Source organism: Hypanus sabinus, chromosome 26, assembly GCF_030144855.1.
Source record: "Hypanus sabinus isolate sHypSab1 chromosome 26, sHypSab1.hap1, whole genome shotgun sequence".
In the NCBI taxonomy this organism is placed as follows: Eukaryota; Metazoa; Chordata; class Chondrichthyes; order Myliobatiformes; family Dasyatidae; genus Hypanus; species Hypanus sabinus.
In genome coordinates, this window is record NC_082731.1 from 36,417,417 (window position 1) to 36,439,714 (window position 22,298).

Here is a 22,298-nt window from a genome sequence, read left to right on the forward strand (position 1 = left end):
CTGTGCGACAGGAGGATACACATCAGTGTACAATAGTCTGCTTTATTATTTCATACATTATTATTGCAAATTATTGCACATTGTTAAGTTTTTATTGTGTATAACATTATTATGTACTTTATTATTAGTGAAGTCTGAACACTTCCAAGTGCATTTTTAAATGTTGTTGCTGTAATGAAGGAATTTCCCACTCAGGATCAATAAAGTACTTACTATTATTACTATTATTAGTCCCCATCTACATCAATGGATCTGTAGTGGAGCGTGTATCAAGCTGGAGGTCCTTGGTGTCCACATTTCCGAGGATCTCACCTGGTCCCTAAACTCCTCCATCCTGATCAAAAAGACACAACAGCGCCTTTATTTCCTGCGGAGCATCAAGAAATCTCACCTCTGTCCCAGGATACTGACGGACTTTTACCGCTGTACCATTGAGAGCAGACTCACCAACTGCATCTCAGTGAGGTATGGCAATTGTCCCGTATCGGACCGCAAAGCACTCCAGCGGGTGGTGAAAACTGCCCAGCGGATTATCGGCACCCAATTGCCCACCATTGAGAACATCTACCATAAATGCTGCCTGGGCAGGGCGAAAAGCATTATCACCCTAACCATGGACTTTTTACTCTCCTCCCATCCGGTAGGCGCTACAGGAGCCTCCGCTCCCCCACCAGCAGGCACAGGAAGAGCTTCTTCCCTGAGGCTGTGACCCTGCTGAACCTCACATCACAGCGCTAAGCAGTTTTGCCCCCATATTGTACTGTCTCAGCACGTTTATAGTTGTGTGCTGTAGCACTTACTTTTTATTCGCAGTAATTTTAAAAATAATATTATTCTTCTGCACTTCTGGTCAGGTGCTAACTGCATTTCACTGGCTTTGTATCTGTAATCAGCACAATGCCAATAAAGTTGAATCTAATCTAATTATTATACAAAGGATGTATGCTATGTTGACTCTGGGCCTGTGCTCACTAGAATTCAGAAGAATGAAACCTATCAGATGGTGAAAGGCCTTGATAGAGTGAATGTGGAGAGAATGTTTCCTATGGTGGTGGAGTCTAAGACCAGAGGGGACAGCCTCAGAATGGAGGGGTGTCGTTTTAGAATAGAGATGAAGAGATTTTACTTTAGCCAGAGAGTGGTGAATCTGTGGAATTCCTTGGCAGCTGTGGAGACCAAGCCTTTATGTATATTTAAGGTGGAAATTGATATATCCTTGATTACTCAGGGCACGAAGGGATACGGGTAGAAGGCAGGAGATTGGGGCTGAGAGGGAAAATGGATCAGCCATGATGAAATGGTGGAGCGGACTCGATGGGCCAAATGGCCTAATTTGGCTCCTGTATCTTATGGCTTTTCTGGCCCTTTGAGCTGCACCACACAACAATTTAATCTTAGCTTAATTAGTGACCAATTAATCTACCAGCCGGACCGTGGGAGGAAACCGAAGCACCCGGAGGAAACGCAAGCAGTTCACGGGGAGAATGTACAGGCAGTGGCGGGAATTGAACCCGGGTCGCCGGTACGGTAAAGCATTGTGCTAACCACTACGTTACCATGCCGCCCCAACTTCGTTGTCAAAGGCATACATACTCAATGTACAAATGCCATGAAAATGATCTTTTTTAGCAGTAGTGTACATTACAAACATGAGAAATGTATACTAACATAAACAATATTGATTATGTATAACTTATATAACAGAATAAGCATTAGACCACATTGGCGCAAGTTGAGGGTAATATATTCCGAGGAAATGTTGGAGTTCTTTAGGTGGATTTATACACCTGATGGCGTTGGGGCAGAAGCTGTTGTTGGACCTTGGGGTTGTGGGTCTCCAGGCTCCATGTCTGCAACATGAGGCCATTTGGCCCATCGAGAAGATGGCATGGCCCAGATGGTGGTGGTCCTTCACGGTGGCTGTTCTCTTCCTGAGGCATCGGCTCGTGTAGATGTCCTGAACCGCGGGTAGAGCCGATGGACTGGCTGGTCCCACCGGTCTCTTGCGTTCCTGTGTTTCTGAATTTCTGATACCAGGCCGTAGGATAGCCACTTGGAAGGCTTCGCACGATCAGACTCTGCAATGACATGTGAATCTCCTTAAACTTCTGAGAAAGTAGAGACAGGGGCACACCATCTTCATAGTTGCAAGATAGAAAAGTACAGCACAGAAAAAGGCCCTTCAGCCCATGCCAAATCTACTAGGCTGCCTACTTCCATCGACCTGCACCAGGACCATAACCTACTATCCGTGTACCTATCCAAACTTCTCTTATATGCTGAAATCGAGCTCGCATGCACACTTGTGCTGACAGCTCGTTCCGCACACTCACCACCTCTGAGTGAAGAAGTTCCCCCTCATGTTGCCCCAGGAACTTGAAGCTCCTCACCCTCTCTGCTGCAGACCCTCTTAATGAGGGCTGGTGGCTGTTCGCCTGACTTTCCCTCCAAAAAATCCACAATCCGTGCTGATATTGGGTGCCAGGCTGTCGTTACGACACCACGCAGCCAGCTGATCTACCTCACTCCTGTAGTCAATCCTTGTCACCATCCACGATTCTGCCAACATCAACGGTGTTGTCGGTGAATTGGTGGGCGATTTTCAAGCTACGCTTAGCCACACAGTCCGAGGTGAGACACCCCGATTTCCTTGGCTGTGCAAGTCTGAGGAAGTCAGCCCCCGACCCCGCCAAACCTGCGCACTCAATCCCACCCCCAGCCTCGATCTGTGTGGATGCTGTGCCATTTTCTACCCTGTTACAAATTAATGCCACGAAATAAGACAGTACACTGCATACAGCTAAAGAAATTATATTTATGAATCTTAACTGAAGGGTTGGTAAAGAATAACAAAATGGAAAGGGCCCATTCTAATTAAACAGTGCACAAGTTGGAGCTCATCATGAACTTCTCTATCACTCACGCGCTGGGCCCTCGGTCAACGTGAAAACCACACACCACCTTCCGAACGTTGCTCGCGATCCATCGCGAACAAACGGGTCTCCCACCGGATCGTATGCTACAACCTGTCCTCCCCAGTGTCTTCTCTCTCCATCTCCTCTCGAACAAGAGCCCAAGACCAACTTCATTGTCCCACAGCGAGAAAACCTCCCGCTAACTGGACAGCACACGCTCCACATCATCCCTCATCTTCAGCAAGAACCCAAACAGTCCGAAAGCAGAACGGGTCGCTCTTACAGAGCTGCTAAATGAATTACCTATGGCATAACAGCAAAGATGTGAACCAGGGCATTACACTCTCTGATGCACCATCAGAGAGTGGGTTAAGGTAGACTTTTATTGGCTGGAAGAAAGCACAAGCAGCAAGTGACCATCACACAACATCCTGGAGACTGAGGAAGGGTCTGTGGCTCCAATCGCCTATATACAGGGGTCCGTGGGCAGAGCCACGGTCCATGGGCGGAGCCACTGTCCATGGGAGGAGCCACGGTCTGTGGGAGGAGCCACAGGAGCAGTCAGCGGGGGGGGGGGGGGGCGTATCCAGACAGGTATATGTAGTTCACCAAACTCTCCCCCCCCACAAATAATCATGTCCTCATGACTTTAAAATAATTTGTCATCCCAACATAAGTAACACCATTTTCAAAGGAATTTCATGATGTCAGAACCTCCAATCCATTTGTAAATGGTAGTGACATATCTCACTAGGGGGATAGTCGCAACCCACTGTTCCCCCGGTGCTACGTAGGCCAGCCTATCTGGGGATCTCCTGTCTGTCTGTGACCTCCATATCCCATCATCTACGTCTTCAGTTTCAGACACTCCTTGGGACACTTCAGGTCTACTTGGTGAGGCCTCCCCAGTCCATCACCTGTGCCTTCCTGCAGTTCAAATCCTTCTGCCACTTGGCTGAGCTCAGCTTCATCCCCCGTTACTTTAGACCCCAGCTGCAAGCCTGCCTGAGCACTGCTAATCCCCTGCATTTCACCTTCCTTAGCTTGAGACAGGTTGGGGATCTCTTCCTCAATCGGGAGTTGGCGAAAGGACCACGCCCCTGCTTCCTCATCCTCCGCGTCCGTATCCCATTCAGGAGTGGGGGGCCAGTTTAATCCTGCCTGCTGCTGGTCTTTCAGTGTCTGCACGATGCCGTAGGGCCCAAGCCAGGCTCGGGGTCAACACGTATCTCTTGCTCCAGAGGTAGAAGGCGGTTCTGATACAGAATCTCGACAGGCCCATTCCCATCCTCTGGTTTCACTGAGACATTTAGCATCTGACTGTCCACCCAGCAGTCCGTCAGCTTATGCTGCCTGGGTAGTTCCCTCATCTACCTCATTCATTATGTATTGTGTCATGACATCATCATTATGTGCTGTGTCATATGATGTCATCATTATGTGCTGTGTTGTATGACGTTGGTGATCATGGCCTTTCTATCATCGTGATTGTTCCTGGTGAATTTTCCTACAGAAGTGGTCTGCCATTGCCTTCTTCTGGGCAGTGTCTTCACAAGATGGGTGACTGCATCTATTATCAATACTCTTCAGAGATTGTCTGTCTGGTGTCAGTGGTCACATAACCAGGACTTGTGATCTTCATCAGCTGCCCATACGACCATCTACCACCTGCTCCCTGCTTCACGTGACCCTGATCAGGGGCTAAGTCGGTGCTACCCCTTGCCCAAGGGTGACCTGCAGGCCAGCGGAGGGAAGGAGCACCTCACGCCTCCTTTGGTAGAGACGTATCTCTGCCCCACCACTCCCTCCACAAGAGTCGAGGCAGGTCAGCCAGTGACTGTGGACAGAGAAACCTTTCAACTCGAAGAGTCATTTCAGAATCAGAACAAATGATCAAGCGGCAACTTGCAACCCCAATGCAGCATTGGGGGAATTGAGCTTCAGCTTTTCTATGGACAGGAAGAGAACGAGTGGAGACACAGGATCAGCCGTGGCCTTGCGGGGGCGGGGGAGAGGGAGAGGGGAAGGGGAGGGGAGGGAGAGGGAGAGGAGGCTCGAAGATTGTCCAGTTGCTTCTTCCGCTCCCGCGGAGTTACGAAAGCTTCAGCCCCTCCCCGTTGTAGCCGGTTTCACTTACGTAACTCCATGGGACCTGATGGATCGAATGGCCTGATTCTCTTATGGATTTCCCTTAATCTAATTCCTCATTTGACTGTATTTTGTTGCTTGTGAACATTCGGCCCATCAGGTCTGTTCTGACATTCCATCATGGCTGATCTATTATTATCCGTCTCAACCCCGTTCCCACTGCAACCCTCGACGCCCTTATTAACAATCTATCAACCTCTGATTTAAGTATACTCAGTGACTTATAGAGCTCTTATAGATAGCGGGTTCAAGGGATATGGGGAGAGGGCAGGAACGGGGTACTGATTGTGTATGATCAGCCATGATCACAGTGAATGGCGGTGCTGGCTAGAAGGGCCGAATGGCCTACTCCTGCACCTATTGTCTATTGACTTGCCCTACACAGCTGTTTGGTGAATTGCACCAACTCACCACCCTATGGATAAAGATATTCTGACTCATCGTTTTGCTAAAGAAAAATCCTTGTAATCCGAGCCTGTGCTCTCCGGTCCCAGACTCACCCACTACAGAAGTCATCCTCTCCACACCCACTCTATCTCAATGAGAACCTCATTCACAGCAAATAGAAGAAACACAATGGAATCAATGAAAGGCCACACCCAACAGGATGGAGAAACTACGGACCTGCATTGTGCAAATAAGGAAAGAAAGAGAAAGGAATCAGGTTTATTATCAGTGGCACGTGACATTTGTTAATTTAGCATCAGCAGTTCAATGCGATACATAATCTAGCAGAGAGAGAAAAAAATAATAATAAATAAAATTTAAAAAATAATAAATAAACAAGTAAATCAATTACATATATTGAATAGATTTTTAAAAATGTGCAAAAACAGAAATACTGTATATTAAAAAAAGAGAGGTAGTGTCCAAAGATTCAATGTCTATTTAGAAATCAGATGACAGAGGGGAAGAAGCTGTTCCTGAATCGCTGAGTGTGTACCTTCAGGCTTCTGTATCTCCTACCTGATGGTAACAGTGAGAAAAGGGCATGCCTTGGGTGCTGGGGGTCCTTAATAATGGATGCTGCCTTTCTGAGACACCGCTCCCTGAAGATGTCCTGGGTACTTTGTAGGCTGGTGCCCAAGATAGAGCTGACTAGATTTACAACCCTCTGCAGCTTCTTTCGGTCCTGTGCAGTAGCCCCTCCATACCAGACAGTGATGCAGCCTGTCAGAATGCTCTCCCTGGTACAACTATAGAAGTTTTTGAGTGTATTTGTTGACATACCAGTGTCGACTAAAGTCAAGAAATAATAATACTAATAAATAAGTAAGCAATAAATTTTGAGAACTTGAGATGAAGTGAGTCCGCTTTTCCATGTTGGGGCGAGTGAAGTTATGGTTGAGGGGTAATAACTCTTCCTGAGGCTCCTGTAATTTCTTGCTGATGGCAACAGCAAGAACAGAGCATGGTCTGGACGGTGGGTGTCCTTTCCTGCAACAGCACTGCGTGTAGAAGCGATCGAAGGTGGGGAGGACTTTTACCGTGATGTACTGGGCTGTAAGTTTTGTTGAGTTTTCCATTCAAGAAAATTGGCGTTCCCATTCCATTCGGGATCCTCTCCACTGTACATCTATAGAGGATTGTCGGACTTCTGGACATCATGCCAAATCTTCACAAACTGCTCAGGAGGTACGGGTTTCCTTTGTAATCACACCTTACCTGCTGGGCCCAGGACCGATCCTCTGAAATGATAACAGCGAGGAACCACCCTCTCATAGCTGTGTGAGACGGCATTGGCGTTCCAGGGGTAAAGCTGACCCTATGGTCATCCCTTGTGAGCTTGCCGTGTTTCTGCCCTCCTGCAAAGCGCGAGAGCCGTGCAGTGGAGGCCCTCCCGACCGCTGGGCACACCTACAAGCAGCGCTGTCGCGAGAAAACCGCCTCCGCCATCAGGGCCCAACAATGCAAAGTTACTCCGCGTGGTAGGCCCTTCCTTTACAGAGCAAATACGGACCGCGGGAGGAGCGCGGCGGGTCGAGCAGCACCTGTGGAGGCAAAGGGGCTGATAGAGTTTCTCAGCGTGAACATCAGGCATTCCCTTCTCCCCGCAGATGCTGCCTGACCCACTGTCACTAGGTGCAGGAACACTAATTACCTTTTGACCGTCAAGCACCTGAACCACTTCACTCGCTAAACGCAACCTATCGGCTCACCTTCACGGACTCTAGAAACCGCACTCTCAGCGTTATTTATTTATTTGCAATTACCCAGTTTGTCTTCATTGTCTGCCTGTCGGCTTTTCAACAAGTCTGTTGTGTTTCTTTACTCTGCTGTGAATGCCTGCAAGAAAATGAATCCCCGGGTGGTGTACAGTGATATAATAAATTTACTTCGAACTTTGAATGACCCATAGAACACTACAGCACAGTACAGGCCCTTCGGCCCTCCATGTTGTGCCGACCCATATAATCCTTAAAAAAAAAGTACTCAACCCACACTATCCCATAACCCTCCATTTTTCTTTCATTCATGTGCCTGAACAAGAGGCTCTTAAACACCCCTAATGTTTTAGCCTCCGCCACCATCCCTGGCAAGTCATTCCAGGCACTCACAACCCTCTGCGTAAAAAACTTACCCCTGATGTCTCCCCTAAACTTCCTTAATTTTGTACAAATGCCCTCTGGTGTTTGTTATTGGTGCCCTGGGAAACAGGTACTGACTATCCACCCTATCTATGCCTCTCATAATCTCGTAGACCTCTATGAAGTCCCCTCTCATTCTTCTACGCTCCAAAGAGAAAAGTCCCAGCTCTGCTAACCTTGCTTCATATGACTTGTTCTCCAAACCAGGCAACATCCTGGTAAATCTCCTCTGCACCCTCTCCATAGCTTCCACATCCTTCCTATAATGAGGTGACCAGAATTGAACACAATACTCACAAGAGATTCGTAGAGTTGCAACGTGACCTCTCTGCTCTTGAACCCCCCCCCCCTCCGCCTCGATGCGGGTAAAGGCAGTTTCCTGACATGAGAAGCTTCCTTTCAGTTGGTCTTCCCCAGCACAAGGGCTGCGAGTGTTTGGGCACCCAGTCACTGCCCTCTGGCCTCAACCAGCAGGCTCTCGAACCAGAGGGGAAACTTCACTCGCCCCATCACTGAACTGTTCCCTCAACCACTTCCAAAATTCTTCACCTCATGTTCTCGATATTCATTGCCTATATATTTATTCCCTTCTGTATTTGCATAACTTGTTGTCTTTCGCATGCTGGTTGTTTGCCCATCCTGCTGAGTGTAGTCTTTCATTGATTCTATTGTGTTTTCGTGTAGCTACTGTGATTAAGAAAGCAGCATCCATCATCAGGGACCCCCACCACCCAGGACATGCTCTCTTCTCACTGCTGACATCAGGAGGAAGGTACAGGAGCCTCAGGACCCCTCACCACCAGGTTCAGGAACCGTTACTACCCCTCAACCATCAGGCTCTTGAACCAGAGGGGATAACTTCACTCACTGCACTAATAAGGACTCTTCAACTCATGTTCTTGATATTTATTGCTTATTTATTTATTATTTTGTTTTCTTTTTCTATTTACACGGTTTGTTGTCTTTTGCACACCGGTTGCTTGTCGAGCACCTCGTCCGCCACAACAGACAGGATCTCCCGGTTGCCACCCACTTCAGCTCTCCTTCACATTCCCATTCGGACTACTGCCACGATGAGGCCAAACGCAGTTTGGAGGAACAACACCTCATATACCGTCTGGGTAGTCTCCAGCCCCTTGGTATGAACATCGAATTCTCCAACTTCCGGTAATTCCCTCCCTCTCCCTTCCACCATCCCACTTTCACTCTGCCTCCTCCTCCAGCTGCCTATCACCTCTCTCATGATTCTGCCTCCTTCTACTACCCATAGTGCTTTCCCCTTAGATTCCTTCTTCACCTCTCTGGCCTATCTCCTCCCTGCTTCCCCTCCCCCACCCCTTGATCTTTCCTCTGATTGGTTTTCCACCCTCCCCCCCCCCACCTTCTTTATAGGGCCCCTGCCCCCTCCTGACGAAGGGTCTCGGCCCGAAACGTTGACTGTTCGTTTCCACGGATGCTGCCCGACCTGCTGAGTTCATCCAGCTTTTGTACGTGTTGATCTGACCCCAGCATCTGCAGTGTACTTTGTGTTTGCTTGTCCATCCTGTTGGGCCTGGTCTTTCATTGATCCTACTGGATCCTACCTCACTTTTTAAAAAAAATTACAGTATTTCTGCTTTTTTGCACATTTTTAAAATCTATACACATACTGTAATTGATCTACTAGTATATTTGTTATTATTTTAATTTTTTCCCCTCTTCTAGATTATGTATAGCATTGAATTGCTGCGGCTGAGTTAACAGATTTCACGTCACATGCCGGTGATAAGAAACCTGATTCTGATTCTTGCATTTACTGTAAATGCTTATGAGATGAATCTCAAGGTTGTATATGGTGAGATGTATGAACGAGGGGTGATTGATAAGTTTATGGCCTTAGGTAGAAGGAGTTGATTTTAGAAAAACTAGCACATTTATTTTTCAACATAGTCCCCTCCTACATGAGTTATTAACTTCAAGCTTTCTGCATAATCACTCAAAGAGTTGACCAGCAGGTGCATGTAACGAGAGCTGTATAACTCATCTCCTTCTACCACAGGCCACAAACTTATCAATCACCCCTGCCGTGGACACTTTCTGGAGGTCCGAGATCCGTATGCTCCACGACCGCTGGACTAAGTGTGTAAATGTAGGAGGGGACTATGTTGAAAAATAAATGTGCTAGGTTTTCTAAAATTGACTCCTTCCACCTCAGGCCACAAACTTATCAATCACCCCTCATACTTTGATAATAAATTTACTTTGAAACCAGACTACGCCTAGCAGGCAAGTGTAGAACTACCAGCATCCATGGTTGGATAAGTCATCGGCTGAGTGGGGAGGTTCTGAAGAGGGCAAAGAATAGCCCTAGGGGAGTGTCCCACCAATGCAGAACCAGAGATGGGAGATGGAGGGACAGCAGGGATTAGAGAGAAGAGATAACGAGTGAATGAGGGGAAAGGGGGCTATACTGGCAGGGCAGGGCGTGGGGAATAGTCAGGACAGGGGTAAAGGGCTGAGAGACCGAGGGAGCAGGTGTCAGGGCGAGCGAGAGAGTGCAGTCAGTGCACGGGCGTTTAAGTGAATGCAGTTAGGGTGTGTCCACCTGTGAACAGGGTGGCTCCGCGCACAAGTGTGAGTCCATGCGTGCCAGAGCATGTCTGGGCAAGCGAGCATGCCTCCCCATAAGCGACCGGAGCGTGTTTTCAATGCTCACACAAAACTTGCGATCCTTGCATTGGAGCAGGACCTTGCCCCCCGCCCCCCCCAAAGCCTGTGCACCCCACATTAAAAGCAGGCAGCTTCCTCGCTTCACCGGGCCAAATGGGGATGCAGAAGGGGGCTGAGAGTTTCCGAGGAAGCGAGCAGGGGCAGAGGTTGGGTGGCAACGTGGACTCGAGGGGTGTTATCATACAGTCATAGATCAACACAGTGCAGAGACAGACCTTTCAGCCCATCTAGTTCATGCAGACCTGTCCAGTCCTGTCCACCCCATCCCAGTCCACAGCCCTTCACACCTCTGCTGTCCATGTACCTATCCAAGCTTCTCTTAAAGGCTGCAGTTGAACGTGCATCCAGCACTCCCGCTGGCAACTCGTTCCAAGCTCGCACCACCCGCTGGGTCAGGAAGCGCCCCTGAAAAGTTTGACCTTTCACCCTAAACCTATGACCCCAAGCTCAGGGCAAAAAGCTTGCACGTAATTACCCCTCATGATTTTGTGCATCTCTGTAAGATCTCCCCGTATACACCTGCACTGTGTTAACCCCGTCAACCTTTCTATGCAACTCCAGCCCTCAAGTCCTGACAACATATTGTAAAATCACACTCTTTCAGGCATATTGATATAGTTCCCTTGAGAGAGGGGACCAGAATTGCACAACATGCTCTAAATTAGGCCTTGCCAACATCTTATAGAACTTCAATGTAACATGTCACCTCCTCTCCCCAGGGCTCTGAATTACAAAGGCGTGTAACTCACCCCCTGACTCCCCAGAGCCTGTCCCCCATCTACAAGGCTCGGGTCTGGAGTGTAATGGAATACTCACCATTCACCTGGATGAGGGCAGCTCCATCAACACTCCAGAAGCTCGACACCATCCAGTACAAGGCAGCCCTCTCGATTGGTACCCCAATCCCCCCACCATCGACCAACGGTTGCAGCAGTGTGTACTGTCTACAAGATGCACTGCAACAACACATCAAAGTTCCTAAGGCAGCACCTTCCAGACCCACAACCAGCACCATCTAGAAGGATGAGAACAGCAGATCCCTGGGAACCCCACCACTTAGAGATCCCCCTCCGAGTCACTCACCAGCCTGACTTGGAAACATATCGCCGTTCCTTCATTGTTGCTGGGTCAAAATCATGGAATCCCCTCCCTTATCAGCACCGTGGGTGAACCTACACCCCAGGGACTGCAGCAGTCAAGAAGGCAGCTCATCACCACCTTCTCAGGGGCAACTGGGGATGGGCAATAAATGCTGGCTTAGCTGGCGATGCCCACACAGAACAGAACAGTTGTTCTAGTGGGATTGGTGTGCTGGGATTGCTCTGGTGGGATTGGTGTGCTGGGATTGGTCTGGTGGGATGGTGTGATGGGATTGGTCTGCTGGGATTGCTCTGGTGGGATTGGTGTGCTGGGATTGGTCTGGTGGGATTGGTGTGATGGGATTGGTCTGCTGGGATTGCTCTGGTGGGACTGGTGTGCTGGGATTGGTCTGGTGGGATTGGTGTGGTGTGATTGGTCTGCTGGGATTGCTCTGGTGGGATTGGTGTGCTGGGATTGCTCTGGTGGGATTGGTCTGGTGGGATTGGTGTGGTGCGATTGGTTTGCTGGGATTGCTCTGGTGGGATTGGTGTGCTGGGTTTGCTCTGCTGGGATTGCTCTGGTGGGATTGGTGTGCTGGGATTGGTCTGGTGGGATTGGTGTGGTGCGATTGGTCTGCTGGGATTGCTCTGGTGGGATTGGTGTGCTGGGTTTGCTTTGCTGGGATTGCTCTGGTGGGATTGGTGTGCTGGGATTGCTCTGGTGGGATTGATGTGCTGGGTTTGCTTTGCTGGGATTGCTCTGGTGGGATTGGTGTGCTCGGTTTGGTCTGCTGAGATTGTTCTGGTGGGATTGGTATGCTGGGATTGGTCTGCTGGGATTGCTCTGGTGGGATTGGTGTGCTGGGTTTGCTCTGCTGGGATTGCTCTGGTGGGATTGGTGTGCTGGGATTGGTCTGGTGGGATTGGTGTGGTGCGATTGGTCTGCTGGGATTGCTCTGGTGGGATTGGTGTGCTGGGTTTGCTTTGCTGGGATTGCTCTGGTGGGATTGGTGTGCTGGGATTGGTCTGGTGGGATTGGTGTGCTGGGATTGCTCTGGTGGGATTGGTCTGGTGGGATTGGTGTGGTGCGATTGGTCTGCTGGGATTGCTCTGGTGGGATTGATGTGCTGGGTTTGCTTTGCTGGGATTGCTCTGGTGGGATTGGTGTGCTCGGTTTGGTCTGCTGAGATTGTTCTGGTGGGATTGGTATGCTGGGATTGGTCTGCTGGGATTGCTCTGGTGGGATTGGTGTGGTGGGATTAGTGTGCTGCGATTTGTCTGCTGGGATTAGTGTGGTTGATTGCGGTAGATTAATGTGGTGGGATTGGTGCGGTGAGGTTCATGTTGTTGGGTGAATGGGGTTGGTTCTGCTTTGGTTCAGTCAGGAGCAGGAGAGCAGGACGTGGAGGATGGTTCCCTACAGAGTAGTCCCACATTCCTACTCCAGCACAGAGAGAGTCACAGAGATCTGCAGCTTAGAAGTAGACCGTTCCATTCCTCCCCTTCCAGTCAGAGTCCAGCTCCGGCACTGCACGGTGCCGATCAAGTGCTGTCCAGTGCCAGACACCCCAGCACCATGCAGCCCAACTACACAGAACCTTGGGCAACAAGTGACACCACCATGTGTGGCAGGCAACAGGAAGTGCCCAGCGGTATTTCCTGATTGGCCAGCATTTGACCCAGAAATGGTTACAAGCCAGGTTCATTGCACAATCAATCTATTTACAGTAGTTTTGCATTATAAAATCAATGTCAATTCCCAGTCTTAATGTTTTTGCTGTCTGGGAAATCTGGTGGCTTCTTACAGCAGGGATCTGACAGGCTTCTTCAAATCCGTATCCTCTGGCAGATGATAATTAACCGGAGGGTGGTCGAGCAGGAGAAGGGGCCGTGGAGGAGAAGTTGAGTGAGTGAGATTGAATGAGGATGAGGGAGGAATGGGTCTGAGTGAGGAGTGGAATGGAAGTGAAGAGGGTGCTGTGACACAGTGGCTTGCTGGGAGGTGGGTGGGCAGCAGATTAATACCCCCATCTGAAGGGGGGACATGATGGGAGAATGTGCGGGGCTGGGAGAAAAGAGGGATTCATGGGTAGCACTTTCAGAAAGACCCTCTTAACCGTGAATGCCTGACGGCCTGTACTTCACCAAGTTGTTTTCTGATCACGATCCTTGGGCCAAGTGCATCACAAAATGCTAGAGGCACTCAGCAGGTCAGGCATTAGAGGAGGGGAATAAACAGTTGATGTTTTGGGCTGAGGAATGGAAAGGAAGGGGTTCAGAGGCCAGGATAAGTAGGTGGGATGGGGGTCAGGGAGAGGAGTACAAACTGGCAGGTGATAGGTGAGACCAGGTGATGTTAGAAACTGGAAGCTGATAGGTGGATAAAGTAAAGGGCTGAAGAATCTGATAGGAGAGGGCAGTGGATCATGGAAGAAAGGGAGGGAGGAGAGGAACCAGAGGGAGGTGATGGGCAACTGAGGAGATAAAGATTTCCTGCCCTAAGTTGTAATTCTTCCTATAACACAGTCACGTGGACTTCAGTTTCAGAAAGAGAGCACTGCACATGGCCAGGACACGAGAGACTTGTCCCATATACGGTCATCATACACAGAATCCGTGTCCCTTCCTCTTCAGCCTCCAGTGTCCTGTGACCCCCACCCGCACATCTGAGCAACCACATGACATTTAGCGCTGCTGACTGGCGCACTGCAGGCTGCAGGAGGGCCTGCTGAGGGATGCACCGGAACTTGGTGCAGACATTGCAAGGGTGCCCAGTCTGCGGTTCTTCCTCCACTACTGGACAAGGAAGGACCAAGTTGGGTGAGAAAGCCCTTCCGTTATTGTAGCAGAATCCCACACCAAGGGGCCTACATGAGTGGCGACTGTACTCTCGGTTTTAAGGAATATAAACTCCTCAAAGCATCTACTATGAATGCAAGAATGAAAAGACTTTGCGCGGTTTATTCAGGAAAATATTTTTTATTACAAGTGAAGTTCTCTTTATAAAAAAGACTTTTCTCCCCCCCCCCCCACCACCCGCCCGCATTCGGCAGTCACATGCAGGACTGGACGCGCAAGTACACGCTGCACAGTACCCCGAACAACAACAAGAAGCGGAAAGTCTCGCTGCTCTTCGATCACCTGGAGCCGACGGAACTTGCGGAGCACCTGAGCTACCTGGAGTTCAAATGCTTCTGCCGGCTGTCGGTGAGTGCGGTACGGTCATCCCGGGGGCCGAGCCAGCGTCCGGTTGCCTGCCCCTAGTTGCCCTGGGGAAGGTGGCGGCGAGATGCCCTCTTGAACCATTGCCGTCTCTGAGGTGTGGGTTGTGTATCAATGTGCATATTACAGAGCTAGAAAACATAGTGCCGTGTAGTTTTCAAGCTGCGTAAACGTTTACGGCTCAAAGCAATGGTTGGTTTGCGCAGCTGTAAAAAATATCGGAGAGGATGTTGCTTGTAAGTGGCCTTAATGGACCTTTTTAGAACATAGAACAATACAGCACAGTACAGTACAGGCCCTTCGGCCCACAATGTTGTGCCGACCCTTGAACCCTGCCTCCCTTATAACCCCCCACCTTAAATTCCTCCATATACCTGTCTAGTAGTCTCTTAAATTTCACTAGTGTATCTGCCTCCACCACTGACTCATGCACCAACCACTCTCTGAGTGAAAAAAAGTGGAGTTTCTATCTCCACACACCCACCACTCTCTCTGACATCCCCTCTATAGTTCCCTCTAATCACCTTAAAATTATACCCTCTCATGTTAGCCATTCCACCCTGGGATAGAGCTGCAAGTGCTTCATGCTATCCGTCCCTCATGTTGCCTTGAACACTTCTATCAAGTCACATCTGATCCTCATTCTTTCCAAAGAGAAAAACCCTAGCTCACTCAATCTTTCCAGAAAGCCCACAATACTTTTAGGGAGAATTTCCGCACTTCTTGGGAGATGGCAGAGGAAGTTTTTTTTCCACGTGGAGAGCAGAAGGTGTGTGAATGTACTGCCGGAGTAATGGTAGAGAGAGAGACACGGGGGGGACATTTAAAGACTTTTAGGTAGATACATGGAGTAAAGAAGGGCTACGTGGGACTAGATTGACCTTGGAGTGAGTTAAAAAGTCAACACAACATTGTAGACAGAAGGGCCAGACTTTTGCTGTAAATTCTACGTTCTCTATACTTCGGGTGAGACTAGAACTAGTGTCCATAGGTTTAGAAGGAAAGGCAAAATGTTTAACAGGAATCTGAGAGGGGACTGCTTCACTTAGTCATCAGTAATGGAGCGGAATGAACTGCCAGCAGAGCTGGTGGTTGCTGGTTCAATTGTAAACTTTAAGAAAAGTTTGGATAGGTGTATGGATGAGAGAGGCAAAAAAGGATATGGTCCAGGTTCAGGGAGATGAAACTAGGCAGCTCAGACAAGGCTGGCATGGAGTAGAGAGGCCAAAGACTCCCTGTCTGGGTGGTAGTGGTCTATGACTATGACTTATGGTCTATGACATCACCAGTTTAAGAACAGTTACTACCCCTCAACCATCAGGCTCTCCTCTCAACTTCATTTGCCCCACCTTTGAAATGTTCCCACAACCAAAGGACTCACTTTCAAGGACTCTTCATAACATGTTCTCAATATTTATTGCCTATTAATTTACTATCATCATTTCTTTCTTCTTGTATCTGCAGTTTGTTGTCGTCTGCACTCTAAGTGCCCAAGGTGGTGCGGTCTTTCACTGATTCTGTTGTGGTCATTATTCCACAGATCGATTATGACCACAAGAGAATAAACCTCAGGGTTGTATATGGTGACATGTACGTTCTTCGATAATAAAGTTTACTTTCAGCTTTAAAGACTGGCCCAGGGACGACAGAGGAACGGTGATAAATTTCCAGGTCAGGATGGTGGCCGACTTCCAGGTGGTGGCGTTCCTCGTCCTCCTGCTGCCCTTGTCTGTGCTGGTAGGGGTAGTAGGTTTGGAAGTTGTTGCCTAAGGAGGTCTGGCGAGTTGCTGCAGATGGTGTAAAGCACTGGGCGGGTTCGGTGGTGGTGGGAGGGAGTGAATAGTTGTGGGTGGCTTGCCCGTCAGGTGGGCTGCTAGGCGAGGCGAGTGGGGAGTGCTCCATCACAATCACGCCTTGGGCCTTGAAGATGGAAGGCAGGCTTTGGGGAAATCGGGACGTGGGTTAATCCCCACAGGATTCCCAGGCTCTGTCCTGTCCCTGCAGCCACGCTCTGTGTATGTCTAATCCAGGGAACCCCCAAGAGAATTTATTTAATTTAGTGACAGAGCGCAAAGTAGGCCCTTCAGGCCCTTTGAGGCATGTTGCCCCAGCAACCCTAACCCCAACTTAATCCCAGGAGAACATACAATGACCAATGAGCAATAACATGCCCGGTATGCCTTTGACTGTGGGAGGGAACCACAGCACCCGGGGGAAACCCTCAGGCAGGCAGGCCATGCAGAGGCTCCCTACAAAACGGTACCAGAACTGAACTCTGCACACCCAGGACATGCCCGAACTGTAATAGCGTCACACCGACTGCTACGCTACCCTGGCGACACGCACAAAATGCTGGAGGGACTCAGCAGGCCAGGCAGCGTCTATGGAAATGCCCAGTTCCTCCAGCACTTTGCATGCATTGCTTGGATTTCCAGTGACTGCTGGTTTTCTCGTCCCTGACGCTATCCTGGTGCCCGATTGATAGCGGGGGATTCCGTATTGAATTTCAGGGGGTGAGAACTGCATTACTTGACCAAGGAGGATAAAGGTTATTGTGGACTTTTGGTGGGGTATTTGGACACTGTATATTACCCCTAGTGTGTAGCGTAGTGGTGGAATCTGGGAGAGTTGATGGAAGAGAATAGATTACAGGGAAAACTTGTGAGGAATGGGATGTTCTGTGAACTAGCAGAGACCTGACAGGCTGAATGGACTCCTGCATCAGAAGAAAATGTGGAGAAAGAAGCTGTAGATTTAGCATAGGGAACATAATGAGCAGAAACAGGCCGCTCATCCCCTTGTGTCTGGTGTACCGTTCGCTCAGGCCATGGGCAACCTCATACCCCAGCAGTAACCTGGTGGGATTGGTGCGCTGGGATTGGTCTGGTGGGATTGGTGCGCTGGGATTGCTCTGGTGGGATTGGTCTGGTGGGATTGGTGCGCTGGGATTGGTCTGGTGGGATTGGTGCGCTGGGATTGGTCTGGTGGGGTTGGTGTGCTGGGATTGGTCTGGTGGGATTGGTGCGCTGGGATTGGTCTGGTGGGATTGGTGCGCTGGGATTGCTCTGGTGGGATTGGTCTGGTGGGGTTGGTGTGCTGGGATTGGTCTGGTGGGGTTGGTGTGCTGGGATTGGTCTAGTGGGATTGGTGTGCTGGGATTGGTGTATTGGGATTTGTCTGGTGGGATTGGTGTGCTGGGATTGGTCTTCTGGGGATGGTGTGCTGGGATTGGTCTGGTGGGATTGGTGTGCTGGGATTGGTCTGGTGGGATTGATGTGCTGGGATTGGTCTGGTGGGATTGGTGTGCTGGGATTAGTGTTTTGGATTGAGGTGGGTGAGTGTGTGGGATTGTGATGGATTAGTGTGGTGGGATTGGCGTACTGGGATTTGTCTGTTGGGATTGATGTGCTGGGATTGCTCTGGTGGGATTGCTGTGATGGGATTGAAAAAAAAATGCCAGAACTCTTGATGGCCTCACCTGCCCATGACACTTGAGCTGTTACACTGATCAGAGACAAGGCTTGAGGGAAACACGTAGTTGTTCCTGTTTCAGTTCCCAATGCTCTCGACATACGAAGGGCGTTTGATGGCTCTGGTCCTGGACTCGCTGGAGTTCAGAAGAATGAGGGGTGACTTCATTGAGACCTATTGAATGCTGAAAAGCCTCCACAGAGTAGATGTGGAGGATGTTTCCTGTGGTGGGAGAGTTCAATACCAGAGGACACAGCCTCAGAATAGAGGGACGTCCATCTAGAACAGAGAGCAGGAGGAATTTCTTTAGCCAGAGGGTGGTGAATCTGTGGAATTCATTGCCACAGGTGGCTGTGGAGGCCAAGTCTCTGGGTATATTTAAGGCAGAGGTTGATAGATTCTTGATTAGTCAGGGCATGAAGGGATACGGGGAGAAGGCAGGAGATTGGAGCTGAGAGGGAAAATGGATCAGCCATGATGAAATGGCAGAAGAGACTCGATGGGCCAAATGGCCCAATTCTGTTCCTATATCTTACATTCTGAAATCAGCCAGAGATAGTGGAAATGTAGAGGGGATAAATTCCAGCTGCCTATTAAATGCTCCCAATGGTGTGTGTCTCAAACAGCCTCTGACAATCAAGACCAGCCTTCACGTGTGGCTGAGCTACTAAATGGCAGAACTGTTTCTACCGACAGGAGAAGGGGCAAAAGCAGGTTACTGGCGCCTTAAAACCAGTCGCTTCGGGCAGAGGGGGCTCATCTGGGAGCGGGAGTACTCTGATCTCAAACCTCCGCTGCCTTGCCAATACACCCCCACTCTTGGAGAGGGCTTCGGGAGTGAAAAATCCGAGGCAGTCCTACGTCGAGTTCAACGCTGACCGGCAACTCCTGCGAGGCTGCTGGCACCGAACTGTATCGGTCTCCGCCGTTCCTTCGGGTCCATCGGCTGCGTGGGGAGGGGGTGCTTGCCACACGGGCAACAGCTTGCCCTTCACATTGTACTGTCCCGGCTTGGTCATCACGTAAGATAGGGTACAATATCCACTGCCAACCCCGATCACCAGGCCTCACTTCGCAGCAGAGGAGTGAGGCTCAGACCAGAAGATCCCTCGGGGCCCGAGAACCTTTGCTTCTGACTAATAGCCTCACAAAGAAACCAGATACAACGGAGTCACTGTGAGTCGGTTGTTCCATACTTTACGGAGATGACGTTACCCTTGAAGTGTAAGACTGCATTTTAATCTTCATTTTCACCCTAACCCTCATTTTCATTGGGAGTTTCGGGGGGGGAGGGGAGATTTGATACGTCACCAGAGAATCTAGCAAATTTCTACTGATGAGCCACGGAGAGCATTTTAACCCCCACCTCCACCTTCCCCCCACCCTGTACGGAGGCTCCAATGAGAAGGATTGAAAGGGTTGCAGGCTGCGCCTCCTCCATCACTCGCCACGACGGCGGTGCCCCGAGAAGGCGGCGTCCATCTTTAAGGACCCTCGACACCCAGGGAGTCTTCTCCTTGCTACCATCGGGGAGGGAAGCACAGGAGCCTGGAGACCCACACTCAACGTTTTGGGAACAGCCCTCTCCCCTCCCCCCGCGGATTTCCGAACGGTCCATGAACAGTGCCTCGTTATCAGGGCGTCTGTGCCAAGCTGAGGCCACCCTCAGGGTGGAGGGACCACACCTTATATTCCGTCTGGGTAGCCTCCAAACTGTTGGCATAAGTACCAATTTCTCCTTCTGGTAATCTCTGCACCCCTCCCTTCTTCTATTCCCCACCCTTCTCACCTGCCAATCACTCCCCCCCCCCTCCTTTTCCCCTTTCTCCCTCTTCCCTATTCTATTCCTCGCTGTGGCCTCTTACCTCGTCTCCTCACCGACCCATCACTGGTGCCCCTCCTCCTATGGTCCACTCTCCTCTCCTAACAGATTCCTTCCTCTCCAGCCGCCGACCTTTCCCGCCCCCCCGGCTTCACCCATCACCTTCCAGCTAGCCTCCTCTCTCCCCACCCCCACACCTTTTTATTCTGGCATCTTCCGCCTTCCCTCCCAGTCCTGAAGAAGGGTCTTGGCTCAAAATATCTTCACTTCCACGGATGCTGCCTGACCTGCTGAGTTCCTCCAGCACGTTGTGCACGTTGCTCTGGATTTCCAGCACCTGCAGTTAATTTTTTCTCCCCATGTTTCACCTCATTAATTTCCTCTTTTTGCATTATTCCTTCCCCCCCCCCCAACAAAACATTTCAGCTCGTAGTAAAGTTTTACTTAGAGTACTGCACTGAACTGCTCCCCAGAACAACAAACTTCTCGATATAGGCCACTGACAATAAGCCCATTTCTGGTTATTAAACCACTGTCCCGCTCACCCTTTCGGGAGCTGCGCCTCACAGTCTGTTTGACTACAGACGGCATCGCTTGACATCCATCCACGCAAAAAAAGACTTCAATGGAGGTTGCTAGGCTACAGACAGAAACAGTCTCAATCCAGGAAGTGGTTTGTAAGAATCGTGTGAGCCATGGGTAAAATGAATAGCTGGAGTTTTTTCCCCTGGGGTGGGGGGGGGGCATCCAAGACTAGAGGACATAGGTTTAAAGTGAGAGGGCGAATAGATTGGAAAGAAGGGAGGGGGAAGTGCTTTCCATACGGAGGGCGGCAGGCGCGTGGGGTAAACTGACAGGAGAAGTGGTTGACGTGGGTACGATTCTGACATTTCAAAGGGAGTTGGGCAGGTACGTAGAGAGGAAAGTTTTAAAGCAGGGTTTCCCAACCTGGGGTCTACGGATGCCTCGGTTAATGGCAGGGGTCTGAGGTATTAAGATGAAAGTAGGGGGGCTGCCGGTTTGGAGGGACATGGGCCAGGTGACCACTTCAGTTGGCAACTTCAGGACGGCACGGCAGAGTAGTGGTGAGCAGTACAGATGACCCAGGTTCGATTCCCGCCACTGCCTGTAAGGGGTTTGTGCGTTCTCCCCGTGACCGCGTGGGTTTCCTCCCATAGTCAAAATTGGCCAATTCAAATTTCCCCCCGTGGTTAAACTCAGATTAAGCCAGGGGTTCGCTGGGCAACGCAAAGGGCCGGTTCCGTTCTGCGCTCATCTCAATTTTTTTTAAATTGGCTGGTATGGAGCAATTGGGCTCATGAAAATATTTTTCTTACTTTTTTTTAAAAAAAAAGTTTTACTCCAGCCTTTGACACACAAGCAGCTGCTGTTAAAACATTTCATTCAAAACTACCTTGGAAAAATCTACATCGGCACTTTTTATTATACAAGGACCACCTGCAATCGACTTCCCATTCTTCTGACCATCAGCCCAGAATCGGTGTGAACTCTGTAATCCGTCCCTTTTTAATTGTGAGCTCCTTCTGTATTCTGATGAACCTCAAACCTCCTTTAAGGAATGTGACCTCCCACTTTCCCCACAGTCCCAATAAAACCCTCTGCAGTCCAGACACAGTTTTTAGGTGAAAGTACAGTGGGGGAAGAGAGAGGGGAAGAGGAGGGGGGAGGGGGGAGAGAGAGAGGGGGGGAGAGAGAGAGAGGGAGGGGGAGAGAGAGAGAGGGGAGGGGGAGAGAGAGGAGGGGAGGGGGAGAGAGAGAGAGGGGAGGGGGAGAGAGAGAGAGGGGAGGGGGAGAGAGAGAGAGGGGAGGGGGAGAGAGAGAGAGGGGAGGGGAGAGAGAGAGAGGGGGGGGAGAGAGAGAGGGAGGGGGAGAGAGAGAGGGGAGGGGGAGAGAGAGAGAGGGGAGGGGGAGAGAGAGAGAGAGGGAGGGGGAGAGAGAGAGAGGGGAGGGGGAGAGAGAGAGAGGGGAGGGGGAGAGAGAGAGAGGGGAGGGGGAGAGAGAGAGGGGAGGGGAGAGAGAGAGGGGAGGGGGAGAGAGAGAGAGGGGAGGGGGAGAGAGAGAGGGGAGGGGAGAGAGAGAGGGGAGGGGGAGAGAGAGAGGGGAGGGGGAGAGAGAGAGGAGGGGAGGGGGAGAGAGAGGGAGGGGAGGGGGAGAGAGGGAGGGGAGGGGGAGAGAGGGAGGGGAGGGGGAGAGAGAGAGGGAGGGGAGGGGGAGAGAGGGAGGGGAGGAGGGGGAGAGAGGGAGGGGAGGGGAGAGAGGGAGGGAGGGGGAGAGAGAGGGGAGGGGAGAGAGAGAGGGGAGGGGAGAGAGAGAGGGGAGGGGG

General features: G+C 50.3%; 1 protein-coding gene across 1 annotated transcript; it reads left to right on the forward strand.

Moving 5' to 3' along the window:
- The first annotated feature begins 8,688 nt into the window (after positions 1-8,688).
- Positions 8,689-21,629, forward strand: LOC132381441 (RAS guanyl-releasing protein 4-like). The gene is made up of 3 exons (XM_059950845.1): positions 8,689-8,790; positions 14,493-14,646; positions 18,829-21,629. The coding sequence occupies exons 2-3, from the start codon at positions 14,497-14,499 to the stop codon at positions 19,156-19,158; spliced, it is 480 nt and encodes a 159-aa protein (XP_059806828.1). The 5' UTR covers positions 8,689-8,790; positions 14,493-14,496; the 3' UTR covers positions 19,159-21,629.
- The last annotated feature ends 669 nt before the right edge of the window (positions 21,630-22,298 follow it).

What these genes read in the sequence shown, in the direction of transcription:
- LOC132381441 (XM_059950845.1), top strand. Translation starts at nt 14,497, where the DNA reads ATGCAGGACTGGACGCGCAAGTACACGCTGCACAGTACCCCGAACAAC. An exon ending in AATGCTTCTGCCGGCTGTCG is followed by an intron (nt 14,647 to 18,828) that starts GTGAGTGCGGTA and finishes TTCTACCGACAG; the next exon opens with GAGAAGGGGCAAAAGCAGGT.